This window comes from Theobroma cacao, chromosome 9 (assembly GCF_053813885.1).
Source record: "Theobroma cacao isolate CCN51 chromosome 9, ASM5381388v1, whole genome shotgun sequence".
Lineage (NCBI taxonomy): Eukaryota > Viridiplantae > Streptophyta > Magnoliopsida > Malvales > Malvaceae > Theobroma > Theobroma cacao.
Genome location: NC_142647.1, coordinates 43054941 through 43075167, shown reverse-complemented (window position 1 = coordinate 43075167; position 20227 = coordinate 43054941). Strand labels below are relative to the sequence as shown.

The following is a 20227-nucleotide window of genomic DNA, read 5'->3' as shown; positions in this document are numbered from 1 at the left end:
AATATTAAAATAATAAAACCATTTTTATATTAATTTTATACACTTTTTAAATGTCTTTGAATTAGATTTATTATTTATATAATTAAATAAAATGTAATGGTAATTTGTCTTATAACTTTTTATCTATATCCAAATAATCAAAATGGCATAACTTGTAAATAAATTTAATATAAAAAATAATTATTTTAAGTGTCTATTTGAATATTATGTTGAATAAAAACAAGTATAATCTTTTAGTAATCATCATAAAATAAAGAGTAAAATACTCTATCATTTTTAACTTTTAATAATAATTACACACGACTCTACTAATTTGTAAAATGGACACTTTGCCCCAAATAGCTAAACAGTGTTACTGTTTAAATTGAAATATCTAAAATGTCTTTCTCAATTTTTTTTTTTACTTTTTAAAGCCAGCAGACGAAGTTCCCTATCCCGACCGACCACATTGTGGTCAAATTGAGCTCAAATTCGGCTGAATTTCTCAATGAGCACTAGATCTGGTGCTCCCTAAGGAGCATTGGATTTGTGCTCCCTACGGAACATGTGAATGGTTTAGGGAGCGCCTTGAGGAATTTTTTTTAAATTAAAAATAAAAAATTATAATTTATGTAGCGTGATAATTTTTAAAATTGATAAAAGGTAAAGTTATATTTTTAATATTACCACATCATCAAACTAATAAAAACATTAATAGTGAACTAACGGCTAGACTTATGTATTTAGCAAAAAATAATTTTTTGGAGTGAATTGGTTATTTTAAAAATTAATAGACTCTTATGAAATTATGATTAAAAGTTCAAAGAAGAGGGTATTTTACCCTAAAATAAACTTATAAAGATGTGAAACTTAGTGGTCTCATTTGATCTACTTATCCCACTACAAATGGAGTTGGCTTAAATAATACATATGAGAAAGTAGGAGACTTTGATCTTTTTATCTTATTTCTTCTTGTGCTAAATCCTTAAATATTCTTATCGTTTCAATTTCATAGCATAGATGGTTGACTTTTAGATGATTATCTCATTCTTTAACAAAATATGTTTTTTGAAAGGTGAATGTTACAGTAAGTCTAATCTTATTGTAAAGTCAATCAATAAAATTTTTAAAAAATAAAAAAAACCTATATAATAGGTTAACAGGAAAACAATATATATAATTTTTAAATTTATCCATTTTAGGATAACAACGTAGATAATTTTTAAATTTGTTTAGTTTATTTTAAAAGTTATTTAACTTTTAATTTTATTTTATTTTTTACTTTAAACAATAAGAATATTATTCTTTTTAATATTAAAATTATATTTAATTAATTAATTTAATAAAATTATTATTATTATTTATTACGTTAACTCTCACATATTTACGTTAAGATTTTAAATTTGCTTATTCTACTTTTATAAGATTTGACGTCAATTCTTACAACTTTATGTTAAGCATTTTCAATAGTAACTTTTAACTACAATTATCGTTATCTTTATTATTTTTTATTTAAAATAAAAATTTGAATATCGTTATATACTTTTAGCTTGATAATATAAATATAAATGTTTGTTTTTCATTAAAATTAGATTTTTTTACTTGATTAACTTATTACATTAACTCTAACACATTTATGTTAAAATTTAAAATATAATTATTCTACTTTTATAAGTTTTTACGTCAATTGTTACAGTTTTACGTCAATACTTATTTATGTTAATTTTGAACTATAATTATTTTTATTTTTATTATTTTTTATTTAAAAATTAAAATTTATATATCGTTAAACACTTTTAGCTTGAGAATATAAATTTAAATATTTATTTTTTACTAAAATTATATTTTTTTAACTTAATTGACTTGTTATATTAACTATTACACATTTACATTAAGATTTAAAATTTAATTATTCTACCTTTATAAGGTTTTACGTCAATTCTTACAGTTTTACGTCAAGACTTATCTATGTCAATTTTAAACTATAATTATTTTTATCCTTATTATTCTTTATTTAAAAATTAAAATTTGTATATCGTTAAACACTTTTAATATGAGAATATAAATTTAAATATTTTTTTTTCACTAAAATTATATTTTTTTTACTTAATTGACTTGTTACATTAATTTTCACACATTTACGTTAAGATTTAAAATTTAATTATTCTACCTTTATAAGTTTTTACGTCAATTTTTACAATTGTACGTTAACGCTTTTCTATGTCAATTTTGAACTATAATTATTTTTATCCTATTATTCTTTATTTAAAAATTAAAATTGGTATATCGTTAAACACTTTTATTCCTAGAATATAAATATAAATGTTTGTTTTTTACTAAAATTATATTTTTTTATTTAATGGACTTATTATGTTAACTCTCATACATTTACTTTAAGATTTAAAATTTAATTATTCCACCTTTACAAGTTTTCACATCAATTGTTATAGTTTTACGTTAAACTTTTTTATATCAATTTTGAACTATAATTATTTTTATCCTTATTATTTTTTATTTAAAAATTAAAATTTGTATATCATTAAACACTTTTAGTCTGAAAATATAAATTTAAATATTTGTTTTTTACTAAAATTATATTTTTTTACTTAATTGACTTGTTACGTTAACTCTCACACATTAAGATTTAAAGTTTAGTTATTCCACTTTTATAAGTTTTTACGTCAATTGTTACAGTTTTGTGTCAAAACTTATATATATCAATTTTGAACTATAATTATTTTATTATTATTATTATATTTATTTAAAAATTAAAATTTGTATATCGTTAAACACTTTTAGTCTGAGAATATAAATTTAAATATTTATTTTTCATTAAAATTAATTTTTTTTCTTTAATTGACTTATTACGTTAATTCTTACACATTTACATTAAGATTTTAAATTTAGTTGTTCTATCTTTATGAGTTTTTATGTTAATCTTATTGCTTTACGTTAACGATTTTTAATTATAACTTTTAAAGATTTTACGTTTAGGTTTTTTAATAACAACTTTAAATTACATGAGTTTTTATTTTTATTATTATACATTTTTAATTTTAACTTTTGATTTATTATAGTGATAATCTTATTTATAATATGAAATTTCAGTCATTGAATAAAAGCAATGCAAATAAATGTTTTCTATTAATAAGGTATAATAAGAATCCATCAAAAGAAGGATATTTTGTTTACAGGTTGAATTTGTTTACTAGTTTTTTTATGAGTTTTAAATCAATGATTGTAATTTAATATCATAGATCAGATGGTTTTTATTAATTGACCTTACAGTATGGTAAAAAATGATGACCTTATTACAGAATTTACCTTTTTGAAATTGTAATTCTTTTGATTTTCAAATATCTATCCTAATTATTCTATTTTTATTAAATGTGTTCATGAAATCCCTATCTTCATTTCAACCCTTTTTATAGTCCTTATAATTGTTAAGTTTGATTTTTCTCTTTTTTTGGTATTAACTTGAAATAAGACTTTGAGAGAAAAACTAAAATTTTAAAAAATAAATCTCAAATTACTCGAGATAGAAAAAGGAAATATGAGCGGACAGTGGTACAAGGTAGTGTAGGAGGACGATGATAGACAAGTGAAAAGAAATGAGAAAAATGAGTTTCGGCGAGTCCGACTGACGGAGGAGTGGGGCTGCGACAACCGTTTTGCTTCAGAGAGAGAAAGAGTGAGGAAGAGAGAGAATAAACAATGGGTTAAATAGGTAAGTTAAGTTTTGTATTATATAGGAGAGTAGTTTGTAAAATTGCTGGAGGACATATTTTTACCAATCATGTTTTTCCTATTGTCACTATATTGGAATAACCATTATCAAAGAAGAGGTCGGTAATACTTATTTTAATTTCTCTAAAAATAATTAGTTTAAAAAATGATCCTTCTGTAAACCAAATGTTAATATTAAAAAATTAAAATAAGAGAAATGACTATACTTCATTCCCACAGTCGAACATGTACTTAAATTGTTATAGTAGGGAGCATTCCTCTCAAACCAAAATGGAGTCTCTAAATTTAAAGTATTCGTGAGTCGAGCTCAATTATTGTTTTTAAAATTTAAAGTGATACTCAATTGTCATTTTTAAAATTTAAATTTCAGTGTATCTATTTTTATTTATTATTAAAAATATTTTTGTAATAATAATTAATATTTTAAAAATAAAAATAATATTATTATTTTGAGCATTCCTGTCAGCCCTTGTACAGGGCTACTCCATTAACACCTTTGCCTTGGCTTTAGGTAAGTCTTGTCCAAAAGCAAATGTTTGTCATTTTTTGATAGAAGAAAAGTTGGAGTTTTACGGAGTTAAAATTTATAATGTTTTTCCTTCGAACATTTGAACAAATTTATTTTGGTTCCGTAATCTTCTTTTATTCAAATTATTGAAATTTTCGGATAGAGATAGTTTGACTAAACAAAATTTATGAATTTTTTTTTAAAAAATAAATTCATGTTCTTTTATTAAATATTGATTAACTACTAAAATAATTTTACAGTCAAAAAATATTTTTTGTCAACAAACTTAAATTTCAACTCAACTTTTATGGAATTTTAATTTTAAAAGTTAACGATACGAAATCCGAATCCAAACCCTGGATTGTAAAATTTACACAACTAAATTATGACCCGTGCATTGCACGTGAACCACTTTTTATTTATTTATTTATTTTATATCTTTCACGTGATTAAATGAAAAGTCCCTTTGAATCTTCCTTTTATATATATATATGTTATCAATTTGGCAACTATTCTTAACGATTCAAACTCCATCACGAGTCTTAAGCCTGAAGCTAATTGGATTCTGGGGAAATACATGTGGGCGCTCACTGGATAACGTCTTTTGTCCTATACATGCCATCCGCGTTTCTAGATTTTGACCTCTCCCAAAAAGCTTACGCGTTAAGGAATATCGTTGAGTTTGGGTACCCTGCCTTCAATTCCATCGTAATTTTCTCTACACCCCAGTCACTCCGCCCAGCCTCTAATCCCCCGCACGGATTAGTGCCACGCTTAAGAAACATCTGATTGGAGACACGCTGGCGAGTGCAACAAACCACAAGAAGCAAAGAACAAAGACCCTTGGAGTTTTTTAAGAGCGTACTGACGACGCGCCCCGTTTCCATTGTCCACCAGTCGTAAAAATCTTATTCTTTTGTCCTTTATTTACCTCTGATTTTTCCTATAAAAACACAAGCACTTGCACAACAGATAAACAAAAAGAAATCATATCATCGAAAAGAGAGAGAAATGGCAACAGTGGGTGGAGTTACCGAGGTTGAAGGAAACGCCAATAGTCTGGAGATCGAAACCCTCGCTCGTTTTGCCGTCGACGAACACAACAAGAAGGAGGTCTCTCCCTTTTTCTTTTTTCCTTTTGATTACAATTGTACGTCCTAATCCGATTGAAATTATTGTGTGAAATTTCATTTTATATTTATTTATTGTTTTGGGGTGATGCAGAATGCGATGCTGGAGTATAAGAAAGTGGTGAACGTAAAGCAGCAAGTGGTTGCTGGAACTATCTACTACATAACAATGGAGGTAATGGATGGTGACAAGAAGCAAATTTATGAAGCCAAGGTGTGGGAGAAGCCTTGGATAAATTTCAAGGAGTTGCAAGATTTCAAGCTTATTGGTGATGCCCCTGCCGATTGCGCCAGCGCTTAGGGTAAACCCAAACCCATCCTTAATTTTGTTTCCATTTATTAGTCTAAAAGATAATTGTAGATATGTTACCTCAGCCCCAAATTAACAATACTAGTTGGAAAAAGCAAATTGATTTTTGCTTAGTCTTCCAGGTTTTATTAGATTTCGTTTTGATTTAACCTCTGTGTGTTTGTTTGTGGCTTCATTTGATATTTGCTTCAGGTCCAACTACTTTTCTCAAGAGTATAAACTAAGGGAAGGAGGGTTGAATTATAATTTTTAGGATCATTTTTTCAATGTTTGTTCTTGTTAACACCAAGTGTATCATTTTATTTCTATTTTTTAATCTGATAGGGATGGCTTTATGTTGACAATTTCAATGGATAAGATTTGGAGGGGGGACAATTGAGGAAATGAGTTATTTGTTAAGCCCCACGATAAGTGAAACTGAGGTATAGTGGCGGTATAGGTATTACTAAACCCAACAATCTTTCCATAAATCTGTGTGCCTAACACATATGGTTTTGATAGTGTTATTTGAAACCTAAAGTAAACCATTTAGAAAGAAAGAAAGTAACCTTGTCTAGAAATCTACTGCAATCTAGTGCTGTTGTGATAAAGGTGGACCATATGATGTTCTTACTTATTCTTCTATTGTAATTGTCTCAACTTTATGTAGCATTAGAGACTAATATCCATATTTATGTACATACCCACAAAGTTACATCACTTCTTGCTTGTCTGTTTTCCTTCTGTACTTGGGGAATCTGGTATGTTCTTAATGGTCATTGCATAGGCCTGCAGGTCTGGTTTTATTAGTAATACTATCGTCTTTGTTTTAATTCAGGTGACCCAAGATCGGATGTGAAAGGATATCAAGTATTTCCACGGCGTGTTCAGCCTTGAAATAAATGTAGCTATGTCTTATGTGGATTTCGATTTAACCTGTATTAAATTCAGTGGTGTTAAAACTTATATAGAACAATATAGACTAATGTAAAGTTTAGTACATAATTATTTATGTTTTCTCTCGTTTACCTCTTAATTATGATAAAATCTTCATATGGTTACACAGCCTCCCAACGCAAGAAATATCCCATCATGTTTAAACAAAGAGACAAACCCTAACTAAACTTGTTCTTTGTGGACTAATCAAACACTTGGTCAAATATTATATCTTCATTAATTTCCTGACAAGACAGAATGGTTTACCTCTCCACCTTCATAATCAATAAAGGCTTCATCTCCATGGTGGAGAATTCCCTTCTATGTAAAGTTAATCTCCATGACTACCTTCCGGGATGTTCAAAGTCAATTTTCCGGCACCTTCAATCGGGTTCCCATAGTCTTTATGCAAAATTTGCACCTATTGGATGAGTTGCTTTATCATCCTTTGCACCTCTCGCATGATCGTTCTCCCATACTCTGCAACTAGAACATCTCTTGGGCTTAATTCAGCCTAAGAACTCTCCCACTTCTTGCTATTCTGAAAGCTGGACTCTCCCTCTACTTGATACCACAACAACGTTTACATCGATCTCCAACATAAGAGAAACTTAAGGGAAAAAACAATAGACATACAAAATAAATGCAGCGGGGCTGGCTTCTTCACTTGCAAGAGAAAGAAATAGAAAGAGCAGCTACTTCTTGAATGCTATTAATAGAAGCAGAACGACCTCAACTACATCAATAAAATAAATTTATGTAGCATGAAAACTTACTGATATTAGACCTCGGACCTTAACATAAGACTAATTTAACCCATCCAAATTAACTTAAAAAATTTGCCCGAGAAGAAGACAAACATTAAAATAGAATCAGCTACATCGACATTATTAGAGCATGAACAGTCTGCACCACAGTTCGGCTACAGTAGCATGAACAGTACTTTTCCTTTTCTTCAAGAGTTTTGCTCAGTCATCCTGAACTTAGGAACTCAAAACTGCTTTCAATTAGTTTTATATAGTGTAAACATATATTATTACAACCCCTAGAGAAATCAGAAAGATAAGCTAAAAGTTTCAGACTAATCTAGAATGTACCTTTCAGTGTTTCCCTTCTTCCTAAGCTTCCTACCATATTTCTCTTTTCAAAGCATAAAATCTACTCTACTCTATATAAGAAAAGAACTGCACATGTAGGAGAAAGGCAACTATAATACCGCACATGAAAGCAGAAATTCAGTTGCTTATCCTTCTTCATCATAGTCTTCCTCATCTATCCCCCTGTTTAAATTAGCAAGTTCAATAGGATCAATAGCCATCTTCTCAATTTCAGAGAATGAATAACCAGGGTATTCCTCCTGCTTTTCAGGTATGCTGTCTGTTATTGGACTAGCAGGAGCAACAGATATGGTTGAGTCCCTATTCTCGTTCAAGTCGACATTGAGGTCAAAGCTTCCAACTGGGGCTTCAACGTTCTTGCCAGCTGAATTATGATTCTTCAATTCATCAGGCTCTTCCCGATCATCAAGCCTTTGAATGCTTAAAGTATGCTTCTCTTGACAATGAGAAATGTCTGGATCATCTTCAAACTTTTCACAATGTGTAGCTGTCTCTCTCTCTGCTGTTTTGCTACCTCTTCCACGACCTCTACCTCTGCCCCTACCCCGACCTCTGCCACAGCTAGTAAAATGGCTGGTCTCATGCTACAAAAAAGAAAAAGTGGCCATGAACACAATTTTTGGGTTGTCATGCTTCACTTCATCATATTTTTTACCAACCTAACTTCCAGCACGAATTATAATTGCTAGCAAGAATTAAAGTTAACAAGTCACGAATTGCAGCAAATTAGTTTTTTCTAGCTTTCAAGTGCATTCTTATTTCTTGTAGCCCCATTCCATCATATTAACTATTAAGTACTTCCCCACCCCCAACTCCTCTTGGGTTGCAGAGTGGAAGGGGGCACATCCATGATAAGTATCAAAGAAAATGAAGGACTTACTATTCTTCTCCTCTTTGACTCATCGCCACTAGCATTGTCGTCATCATCAACCACTTTCCTGCTCAATAAAAAAGGATTAGCAATATTAGAATATTGTGCTTACTTTAGTTTATTCACCTATAAGTATAAAACTTGTCCAAACCTTCTTTTGGCACCAGAATGATCATTGCCAGCAGCATCCGATCCACCTAGGTCAGGAACCTTGCCAACAATTTCTCCGAGAAAATCAAAATCATTAAAGGCCCGTACACATTGCTTTCTGCACGCTCAAAACCAACAAAGTTAATCCTGATGTCTAACACCCAATGTCAACACAAGGAGAAGAAAAAATTCACTTACAGATGCAAAGAATTCATAGTCCTGGCACCCCTCATCAAAGTTATTTCATACGTTCGGTCACATAAATCTTGTAGAAATAACTCCAATGCTTTAGCTGCAGCCATTAATTATCATAAAAGATAAATTAGTTTTCCTTTACATAGCGAAAGTCTATTGAACTTCAAAACCCTCTCTCATCACACAAAACCCTACTCCCTACCTAAGATTCGAAACTAAAACTTCCAAGTTCTAACTATTCCGGACAATGCATAAATTAGATTTTTTACTATATTTGTATTTACAATGAATGAAACTTATGAGGGAAAAAAAAAATCAAAAGTACTTACAAACAAGCACAGGGACAGCCATAGCAATTTTTCCAACATCTTCATCAGCTTGCATAATCTTCTTTATTCGAGCCTATCGAATAATTAACATCAATTAATACAAGATAAACAAATTTCATAACACACTTGTAAAAGTAAATAATACCCCAAGCAATCGTTTATAAGCTATATGTATAACAATTGAGAGAAAAACAACTTACGGCTGGGAAACGGGTGTCGAGTTTCTTCCTCATGTTTTGTTAAATTACGAAGAAAAAGAAAAATTGCAGAAAACCCTAGAAAGACAAGAACAAAAAGAAGGAAAGAAAAGACCCGCACAAATTTCGACTTAATAGAAGTTCAAAAATTAGTGAACTCGGACTCTGTTCTCGGACCGGTACTCTCGGGTCCAACTCCTGTCCTTTTTCTTACATAGTACTATGTTTACCCTTTTACTGTTCGGACATAGCTTTCCTGCCACGTCACCTATGTCTTTTTCTTGTTTTTCTAGAAATTTTTGGGTTGAACCTTAACTTTTAAGAATATTTGAAAACAATTTTTCTGTAATTTTTAATTAAACTTAAAAGATAATCTCAAAATTACATCTTTAAAAAGAAGTAATAAATCTGATTACGACTTTGATTAAAGTAGTAAATTTAAAATTTTCTTTTAATAAAAAAATATTCTCTGTAGTGAAAGAGTTGACCCTTTTAATATAAATTTATTTATATGTATGTTGAAAGAATCAATTAAGTATAATATTTTTTTAAAAAATTTAAATAAATTCTTATTCTTATCACATCCTTATGTCATTGAATAACAAAATTATTATTAATGAAAACAGTCACTTGTTATTTTATATTTATGAAATGTTAACATCAAAGTTTAAAAATATCATGGATCATGTAATCATGCTATGTCACCATCTAAAATGACATATCAACATTCATGTTAGCACCATGGGAAATAAAATAAAAAAAAGTATTTTAATTAATAACAGTTAATTAATCATAAATTATAAAAACATATTTAATTTAAATAAAATATAAAAATTTGATTAATCACAACAAAAGGATAAGAGTTTATTTAAATTTTTTTAAATAATTCAATAAACTAATTTTAACTAAGTTAATTCAACTATTTATTTCTACTCATATTTATAAATGTGATTATAATCTTATTTAGATATACAAATAAAAAATATAAATATATGTAACAATTAATAATTGAATAAAACAAAATTTAGCCTTGACCTCGCGGCAACGCACGGAAAGAATTCTAGTACAGATTGAGGAGGACAGCTTCAAGTCTGGGTGCACTGTGCACATGGGCTTAATTACTAGTAATGAAGAAACTTTGAATTAGGTCAAACAATAAAACAATTCTGCAGTGACACCGCTGTCTTGAACTCGGCTTGGGTTCAATGTTAAGCTTTTTCCAACAAAATGGGATCCTGCATCCAACTTAGCAGGGTGGTTGGAACCCTGACACCGACACCGTTTAAAAGTTGTCAGATTTGGTGAGTTTGTATTTTAACTATTATATATATGTATGTAATATATGATCAATGCCTCTGATCTTCACTAAATATTGCAATTTTCCTATATTTTAGTCAGACTGGCAAAAATTGTTCAACCCTGTAATGTATGTAACCCATTACAGTAACCGGCTAAAAGTATATAAAAGAGAAAACCCTGAAAAGTATATGCAGCTCTTAAACAATAAAGGTTGACTCAATTGTCTTTATAAGTTGGGAAGCATTTTCTAGAAAAGAGGGATAAGATTAACTAACAAGAAAAACCCCTTTCTACAATTCAATTATTCAATGGAGAAAATAGGTTTCATGCTATCTTGTGACTGATTGTCTCAATTTAAGCCTTGATGGAACACATTAATTAGCCTCTATCACATGAAATCACATCACCTAAAACTATGCCATGTGTTTAAAATTTTTTTTTTTACTTAATTAGCAATAAAGAGTTGAAAAAGTTAAATGTTTAGGGTGTTAATGTTGAGTCCACAACATTAATTTCCGGATAAGGAAATTCAATAAAAAAGATGAACTAACTAATCAACATTTTCCTTTTATTTATTTAACTTATTATCAATTTAATTTGTTAAGACCCAATAATTAAATCCAAGTTATTAATATCTTGGAAAAAATTGAAAAAATCCTATTAAAATGCAAATAGATGATAAATTAGAAACAAAAATTATATGCATGCTTGTTCTTTTTATTTTTAGAACGTCGTAAGAAAATATTTGTAAGTTAATATGTCACACTATTGTATGAATTTTAGTTTTTTGGATTTTGGACTGTACTACAAATGATTTGTTATTAACAAATCCAAAATCCAAACCCTCCAACCATTAGAGAACTTACCCAAGACCTATCTATGCAAAGCTCTTGTTAAAATCATTCAATAACAACTTTTTTGTATCTATTGGAGGAACATCATAAAAGACATAGTCATTGTTAACGTCAAAACCTTTATTAGCCATACAATCGATTACCATATTATATTCTTTGAAAATATGTCACGTATTAACTTCCCACTGCCTCTAAAGAAATTGATGAATGGCTTGAATTAGGTCCGAATTAGAGCAAGGATGACCCCTACAAGAAGTGATGGCTTGCACAACTAACTTACGGTCAACTTGTAAATCAATTTTGGAAAGCCCAGCTATCAAGTTAAACAAAGTCCTCTATAGACACCCCAAAGTTTAGTTCGATATGTCGTGCATCTTTCAAGTCTAATGTTAAAACCATCAAGCCATTCCTCATTAAAATCCCGAATCATCCCACTTGCAGTAGATCTAAATGCACCATTCGAATTCAATGTCAACCAAAACCTCTCCAAAATCTCCATATATGTAATAGGAATTTTTTACGGATGACACAAAGCTTAGGATTGCATTCAGTCGCCCCTCCGTTGAGATCCACTTACCTTCAAAAACGAAAATATTCCTCCATTTCATATGTATCACCAAGTAATACTAAAGATAATTGCCTAAACGACATTGTTAATCACTAGTAAGTTCCTTATTAGTAAGGATACATTCATGCAGAGGGACGTGCAGATGCGATAAAGCCCCTTTCAACGCCAAGCCATATTCCAAACCCCTTTATTGACTACAGTTTGAGTTTCCATCCCCTCAATTAATGTTTCATTTGTAGAAGAGATCGAGGAAACACATGAGGATGTGGAAGCCTAATACAACTCATCGCAATGATCGAAATGGAAAGGAGGAATGGCATTAATCAACACCTTAGGTTCTTCCTGTTGAAACATTTTCAAATAAAATGTTTATCGAAAAAATCTTATTTAAAAATCATATTTGTTGAAAAGAAAAAATAAAAAAAAAGTCATGGTGGGAAAAATTAAAAATTATGTCTATTTGAAATAGATAGGTATGAATATTTGAAAGAGACACAAATTGTGTTTTTTGGGAATGGGCACTAAGCCTATAAAAAAGACTATCTTTTAGACAATAGACCGTACATCAGAAAACATTAACATCTTTTCTTCTTTTCTCAAATATATTTTAAGTTTTTTGCTATTTTATTTTACTGCAAAAAAATATTTTATAAATGTAATAATCTTGTTATACTCCGGTGAGTGCTCAGTGAATTTGATCTTATTAATATAAAACGCCATCAAAAAAATCTTAAAAATAGTAACATTGATACACGCCTTTATATTAATTTTTACATTTTCCAACTTAGTGTTCTAACACCTCCTCCATAAACAATCAACTACCCGCTCAACATCCCAGGCACCATTAGGCTGAACCAGATCCCGAACATGACTGTTATCATCAATAAAGCAACCCAATGATTGAGCAGCCTTGAGCAACAGTCTCTCACCAATCCAAGTGTCTATCCAAAACCTCGTAGTTCTTCCATCTCTAATGGCCCACTTGATATTCTGTCTAAAGGTTTGCCAAAGTCGGCTTAGTGAAGACCATAGAAAAGAAGCCTCGGTTCTGTTAATGCTCTCAGGTATTAAATAGGAACCAAGGCTGTATTTACCACGTAGAATCTTAACCTATAGAGTAATTGGAAGAGCAATTTGCTTCCAACAAATTTTCAGTAGAAAAGCATCATTCAAAGCCTTCAGATTTCGGATTCCTAAACCACCTTCAGATTTAGGCTTGCAAGCCCTTTTCCACTTAAGGAGATGCACTTTGGCATTGCTAGAATCACCACCCCCCAAGAAATTATGGCAATGAGCTTCAATTTTCTTGCAAGTCTCAATAGGTAGCAACTGTTTGCATGGTATAACACAGTATGGTAAACGAGAGAGTCAGTCTACCTGCAAAGGAAAGACCAAAAGCCATCCAAGAAGACAATCGGCTATAGATTTTCTCCTCAAGATATTGGAAAGTGTTAATTCGCTTCCTTCCATGCATCAAAGGCACTCTCAAGTATTTTCCATAAAAGAATTTTGATTGTGTTTAAGAGAGAATTTGAGAATGGTGGAAGAAAACTAAAAGTTGTGTGATGCAGAGAGAGAATCGAAAGACGTTGGCATGAAATGGAATTTAAAATAAAGTTTGAAGATATTTGCATAGGTTAATTTAAGAAATTGCCGTTAACTTTAATTTTTATTTAGTTGTTGTTATTTATGGTACTTTAGTGTTTAAAAATTCCAGACTAGCACTAGTTAAGCCACGTCAACAACAGTTAATACCACCTCAACATAATCAACACCGTATCAACAACTTTAACAAAAAAAGCTTAAGATCATTAAGGATTCAATTGATATTAATAAATTTTAAAAATGTAAAGATTCAATTTATACAAATTATAAATAATAGAGAAATTTATGTTCAAAATTTTGGTAAAATATAATAATTAAATTTAAAATTTGACCAATAAAATTTTTAAAAATTTCACGTCAAAATCAAATACCACTACATCAACACTCGTTAATGCCAAACCAGTATGTCAAAACTACATTAATAACTTTAATGAAAGAAACTTGTTAACTATCAAAATGACATTAATAAATTTTAAAAGTATTAGAACTCAATTTATATAGATCATAGTAGATGAACTAAATCCAAGGTATGCTAGAATATAGAACTTAAATTATAATTTAATCAATAACTTTAATATAATAAAACATATTTTGAGACAAATCGAGTCAAACCTTATCTTAAAATACATTGTCCAATCCTTACCGGATACAGGTTCAATTTAAATGCTTAGATGGTCACCTGATACATGGATGGTCTAAATTTTAGTGGCTTATTATTTTTGCCATAATGCTTTAAAAAGTCTCTAAATTATTTAAGAAAATTCTAATAAATCCTTATTCTTCTTTTGTATTCAATTAAATTCTTATATTTTTATTTTAAATCAAATAGACTTTTATAATTAATGATTGACTAACTATAATTAATCAAAATATCATTTGTCATTTTATACCCATGTGGTACTAACACAAAAAGAGAAAATGTTACTTGACCATGTAATCATATCACACTAGTATGCTAGATTAGCACCATGTGATATAATGACAAATATTATTTTTACTAAAAATAGTTAATTAATCATTGGTTATACAGATAAATTTGATTAAAAATAAAAATAAAATAACTTGATTGAAAGAAATAAAAAAGAATTTATTTGAATTTTTTAAAATAGTTTAGAGATTTTTTTTAAGTATCATGTTATTATCTTTTTTTCAAAAAAGTCTTTAGAATTTGTAGACTCTTTTTGTTTTAAAAAAAAAAAAAACTATTGGAATAATTTTTTTTAAGAACTGTGTTTTTGATTTTGTAAATGAAAAAAGAAAATGTTTACGAAAATAAAGTATCAATCAATTTAAATAAGAACATAAAAAAATATTTGTAAAGTTGTTTTTTGGGATTGTAAAGTTTTTATTATTATTGTTATACATATAATTTTAGACTACACAAATAAAATGATAGTCTCCTATCTCATAAATTTTACAAGATTTTAGAGTATTAAACCTTGACTCCCTTGATATCTATATGGGATAAAAGTATAATGCAAGCAATTAATTACATTTAAATTTACTCGTAGTAAGTAATGATAAAATTGATGGTAATAATAAAAAAAAAAAGAAAGAAAGAAAAAAGGATCGAAAAATAAGGGGAAGAAAGGGCAAGTATAAAAGGGGTCCGTTATAAACGAGTGAATTTTGGTTATAATGAAATCTCATATTTCTCTTTTTCTGTTGTTAAAGAAACGCAAAACAAAACCCTAATACTATCGATTCAGTTTGGGCCTCGAAATACCTCTCTCTCTCTCTCTCTCTCTCTCCCTCCCTCCCTTTTGTCTCTTCGCATCCAACTCTCTCAACCATCGATCCTTCAATCTCGATCGTCCGATCCATCACCCCCTTCCATTCACCCAGGTATCCCCATTTTTTTTCGTTTTCTTCTTTGATTCCTTCCTTTCATTTTTTTAAGACTTTCTTGGAGATCATTATCTTTTGTGTAGGAAATTTGGTTTGATTGATCATGTGTGTGAATCCTTCAATCTTTTTTTTTTTTAATTTTCATTGAATCTGCATTGTTCTGTTGAATGAATCGTGAATTTCTTCTCCGTTTTTAGGGTTGTTTTGGTAATTTCCGGATCGAATTGGCTCGTTGAAATCTTGATTTGTGGAATCAGGAAAAGAAAAAAACAAGTTGAAATGCGACTTTTAGATGCATGCATTATTGATTTAGAGAAATGGAAAACTAAAATATTCTTTTTGACCCAAAATTTGGGTTTATTAGAAATATGTTTCGGAAATAATGCTTTCATTTGTTAGTCTCTTTCTCGTGAATTTGGCTGCCGCGAAACAGGTTTCTTTGTGATCAGGATTCAGAAAACATGGGGTGTTAGTCCGCAATTGAACTAATCGATGAATTCCTTCTTGATTGCGTGAACTTTGATTTTAGTGTAATTCTCTCTCTCTCTTTTCGGATTATAGAATTCTCAATCATCTTTAGACAAAGTTGACAATGCTTGTTGATCATATGGCTACAATTCTATTCTGTGCTTTTAAGGAATTGCAAAAAGTTTGAATTCCTTCTTGATGGCGTGAACTTTGATTTTAGTGTAATTCTCTCTCTTTCTTTTTGGATTATAGAATTCTCAATCATCTTTAGGCAAAGTTTGCAATGCTTAGTGATCATATGGCTACAATTCCGTTTGTGCTTTTAAGGAATTGCAAAAAGTGTGAAACTTGGAGAATGCATTGAATGGGTATTCGAAACTGTATGTGGAGAATCTAGTGAAGAAACTGTTTTTTTTGAGTTTGGATTTAGTTAGTACTATCAAAAATAGTGAGGCAGGATGACAGATCGCAGGGAATATGATTAGGGATCAAATTTGTTTGCATTCTTGTCATAACAAATAAAAAAGAAGAAAAGGAGCAAACTGGATTTGCCTGCTAAACTTTTGTTCTCCTGTATCTTCCCTGTTAATTATAAGCACTTTTCAAGCGTCAGTCATGGCTTCTAAATGATATCACTTTCTACAACTGTCTCTGAATGGAGGTTCCCATTGCAAAGCAAACAAAATCTGGAGTTTTTTCATTCTAGTGCAAACCCAATAATGTAATGTCTGAATTTAATGAGCCAGGTTCTAATTGGAACTTTAAAGTGCGATATGGAAGCTTCATGATGAGACTATTTTCAGTGTTTCTCAATGGGTGAGGACATTATAGAGAAAAGTTAAAGCAACAGAAGGTTTCATTTTATTTTATTTTATTTTATTTTATTTTTCTGAATCATGTATCAATCTGAGATACAAGCAAGAGGTAGGCACTAAATGTAACCTTTGACGGTGGTGGAAAATACTTGAGAATTGGTTAATTAAATTATTTCTAACTGGAGATTGACATTATGCCAATAAATTTATTGTTGAAGACCAAGGATAAAAAACTTTCCTATGAGCACATATATGTTTAAGTTGCAAGCCCGTAGTATGTATCTGGAATTTTGTTTTATGATGAGAGTAACAACTTATTTGCGTTGGAGCTATTTTCAGAATGTATCTGTGAGAAGAAACCATGTTTCAAAGGGCTTCTCAAAGATCTTTGCAATTATTATTTCATCCTTTCTGTCGTTCTTTGATACATTTATAAAATGGAATTATTATTATGTTATCTAAAGGAAATCTTTCTTCAGATGATTGCTTGGGAGTTTGATACTCTGTTAATATGGTGTACTTGCATTGATTCTTTGATTATTACATATATTATCTATTATTTTCTGGTCTTCCCTTTTAAATTCTTCTTAAGATAATGGATCTTATTGTATTTTGATGGGTGAACATCTTTTTGATAATGAATTAGGGATACTGGTCTATAATAAAAATTAAATGTGCTTTCTGTAAATTTTGAACATCTTATGTTGTTATTGGGATATGACATTTTGCACATTGAGTATGGAACCTGTTACTCAGAGTGTAGTTCTATGTATATATTTTAATTTGCTTCATTTTACTGGATGCCAGTTATAACTTGAGGTCCAGGCACAAGATTGTTTTTTTTTGGTCACAGCATGATAGCTTCCTTGAATCAATGTAATAGTTGGAGCTATTTGGATTCCAACACATATTTTTTATTCTCAAAATTATCTAGGTTTGTATATTCCATAAACATATTTGAGAAGTAAACTCTTATTTCGTTCTTCCTTTTCATTGGTTTTGGCTTTCTTCACTTTTAGGCCTATTTGAGTGACATGCCACAGAAAATGAGAAATTACCACTGCCATTGCTATTGTTGAGTATTGATTGCGTGAGTCTTTTTATGCATTATTGCTTTAGTAAATTGTTGTCCTAAACATTTCAGGACTATATTTGGCCACAAAGATGTCTCCTGCATCCAAGTCTAAGTCCAAGGATAAAAAAGCTGGCAAGGAATCTCAGAAGGCTTCTTCAAAGCCTTCAGGACCTGCTAATGCAGGTAGTGGTGTTCCAGCTAGTGCATATAATCCGATTTTGGGAACATTCCATACCATTGAAACAGTGCCATCATCCTCTGCTTCACCCATTCAAAACAATGGTCGTTTCCGAAACATAGATGAGACAGATGAGCATTCGGGGGGCTCGCTTGGAGCTGGGGTTGAGTATGATTCTGTATCTAATAATGGTAGTTGGTCTGGTGAGTCAGAAGATCACAAAGAGAAAACATCTACTCCTCCTGTTCGGCAGGAAATAATACCAGGAGCTGACAATGATAAACGAGAAAAAATTCGTCAAAAGAATGAGAGGAAACACCAGCGTCAGAAAGAGAGGCGAGCTCATGAGTTGCATGAGCGGTGCAGTGGCTATCTCATGTCAAGAAAGCTTGAAGCACTTGCTCAGCAGCTTGTAGCAATGGGATTTTCACATGATCGGGCAACAATGGCTCTTATATTGAATGAAGGCAAAGTGGAGGAATCTGTGGCATGGCTTTTTGAAGGAGGTGAAGAAGCTGTTAAGCATAAGGAACCAACTATTGGTTGTGGGAACTTGAAAATTGACATATCAGAAGAGCTTGCTCGGATTGCAGATATGGAAATCAGATACAAGTGCTTAAAGCAGGAGGTTGAAAGAGCAGTTGTTGCTGCTGAAGGTGATCTTGATAAAGCAGCAGAAGCCTTAAGAACTTTGAAGCTGGAGCCACCTTCTGCTCCACCAAAGTCCGAAGAAACATGTGATTCCCTGACTGCTAGTACTAATAAGGTGTCAGTGGCAGCTAGCCAAAACTTATCAGTAAGGCCACAACCAAAACCAAATCTATCTCCTGCAACACAGCAAAGAAGGGATGAAAAGGATTTTGACTATACAAAAGCAGCAGTTACAGTGGGAGGTTCTTCAGAATCTGTGAGTAAAAGTTTCCAGCCTTTGAAGAGAATACAACCGAAGTTGGAATGGGCAAAACCCCAACAAAGTGCGGTGCCAGCTGAGAAAAGGTGGCCAAGTGCTGGATCAAATCCTTCTGTTTCTTATTCCTTGGCATCACCTTTGCAGGCCTCACCTCCACCAGCAAAGACAGATACCCGTTATGTGGCTGTTGGAAGTGATTTTAAGAACCTTCAGCCATCAGTTAGGGAACCGGTTATAATGATGCAGCGACCTCAATCTGTAAATACAAAGCAGGTTCCAGCTACAAGTATAAGCTCATCTCCTCCTGGAACAAATTCCTTTATGTATCCAACTAGTAGTGTTGAAATTACAAAGTCTAATGGCTTTATGCCCCATGTTCCGAGTGCTAGAAGCCTTAGTTCTAACAATATGAGTTCAAATCAGATGCATCACCAGCTTTATTATCCACAACAGCAACACTTTTCATCCAGCAATGGTCCAGGAGATTCTCCAGGAGCAAGCCGAGGAAATGGTTTATGGAGTAGAACAGGCGCGTCACCAACAATTGCGGCTGCATCTTCTCTTGGACTTTTCACCGGTTTGGGTTCTACCAGTTCATCAGGAGCCTCTTCTCCAGTTGACTGGAGCAGTGGTAGCTCAATGACACAATTGGACTATAATAATATCGATTGGAGCTTGGATCGGGGGTTGCCTTCTTCTCCAAGGCCTGGTGGAATTTGGCTGGGAGCGACATCTCCTATGAAGAGTGCTCACATGTATTATCCTAATACAAATGGATTAAGTGCTAAACCAGCAATGAGATTGACACCTTCTAATGGGAACGTTGTACCCATTGCGGGGTTGCAGGATGGTGGAGTGGCGCCTGGAGAAACTTCAACTGCAGGCTCGCATGAGTGGACTTCACCATTTGAAGGGAAAGATCTTTTTAGCTTACCCAGGCAGTTTGTTTCTTCTCCCTCGCTCTAGGGTGGGGAAAAGATTTTATGAAATAAAATTAAAGAAAGAAAAGACGCAATGTGCTTGGATTTGGTGTTAGTGTTGGTTCTTGTGATGCTAATGTGTTGATTGCTGGTGAATATCATTTTAGTGGGAAAAAGCACCTGAGTACTCTCTTCTTTTAATCTCTATATGCCAGTACTTCATGCACTATCATCATTT

General features: G+C 31.4%; 3 protein-coding genes across 3 annotated transcripts; 2 read left to right on the top strand and 1 right to left on the bottom strand.

The window, feature by feature from the left end:
- The first annotated feature begins 5184 nt into the window (after positions 1-5184).
- Positions 5185-6675, top strand: LOC18590011 (cysteine proteinase inhibitor). The gene is made up of 3 exons (XM_007015267.3): positions 5185-5347; positions 5459-5666; positions 6492-6675. The coding sequence occupies exons 1-2, from the start codon at positions 5246-5248 to the stop codon at positions 5663-5665; spliced, it is 309 nt and encodes a 102-aa protein (XP_007015329.1). The 5' UTR covers positions 5185-5245; the 3' UTR covers position 5666; positions 6492-6675.
- Positions 6676-7567: 892 nt separating this feature from the next.
- Positions 7568-9632, bottom strand: LOC18590010 (Histone superfamily protein). The gene is made up of 6 exons (XM_007015266.3): positions 9453-9632; positions 9253-9325; positions 8927-9020; positions 8730-8846; positions 8588-8645; positions 7568-8291 (listed from the first exon to the last, which is right to left on the bottom strand). Exons 1-6 carry the CDS (start codon positions 9483-9485, stop codon positions 7833-7835), a joined length of 834 nt encoding a protein of 277 aa, XP_007015328.1. The 5' UTR covers positions 9486-9632; the 3' UTR covers positions 7568-7832.
- A 5848-nt stretch (positions 9633-15480) lies between these two features.
- LOC18590008 (Ubiquitin-associated/translation elongation factor EF1B protein) lies at positions 15481-20165 on the top strand. Its single transcript, XM_007015264.3, has 2 exons — positions 15481-15620; positions 18051-20165. Exon 2 carries the CDS (start codon positions 18071-18073, stop codon positions 20033-20035), a length of 1965 nt encoding a protein of 654 aa, XP_007015326.3. The 5' UTR covers positions 15481-15620; positions 18051-18070; the 3' UTR covers positions 20036-20165.
- Positions 20166-20227: the final 62 nt, after the last annotated feature.

Excerpts from the sequence above, each read along its gene's own strand:
- LOC18590010 (XM_007015266.3), bottom strand. The coding sequence starts at position 9,485 with ATGAGGAAGAAACTCGACACCCGTTTCCCAGCC. Across the intron at positions 9,326-9,452 it reads TCGACACCCGTTTCCCAGCC|GCTCGAATAAAGAAGATTAT; the intron begins GTAAGTTGTTTT and ends ATTATTCGATAG. Across the intron at positions 8,292-8,587 it reads AGTCAAAGAGGAGAAGAATA|CATGAGACCAGCCATTTTAC; the intron begins GTAAGTCCTTCA and ends TCTTTTTTGTAG.
- LOC18590011 (XM_007015267.3), top strand. The coding sequence starts at position 5,246 with ATGGCAACAGTGGGTGGAGTTACCGAGGTTGAAGGAAACGCCAATAGT. Across the intron at positions 5,348-5,458 it reads ACGAACACAACAAGAAGGAG|AATGCGATGCTGGAGTATAA; the intron begins GTCTCTCCCTTT and ends GGGGTGATGCAG.
- LOC18590008 (XM_007015264.3), top strand. The coding sequence starts at position 18,071 with ATGTCTCCTGCATCCAAGTCTAAGTCCAAGGATAAAAAAGCTGGCAAG.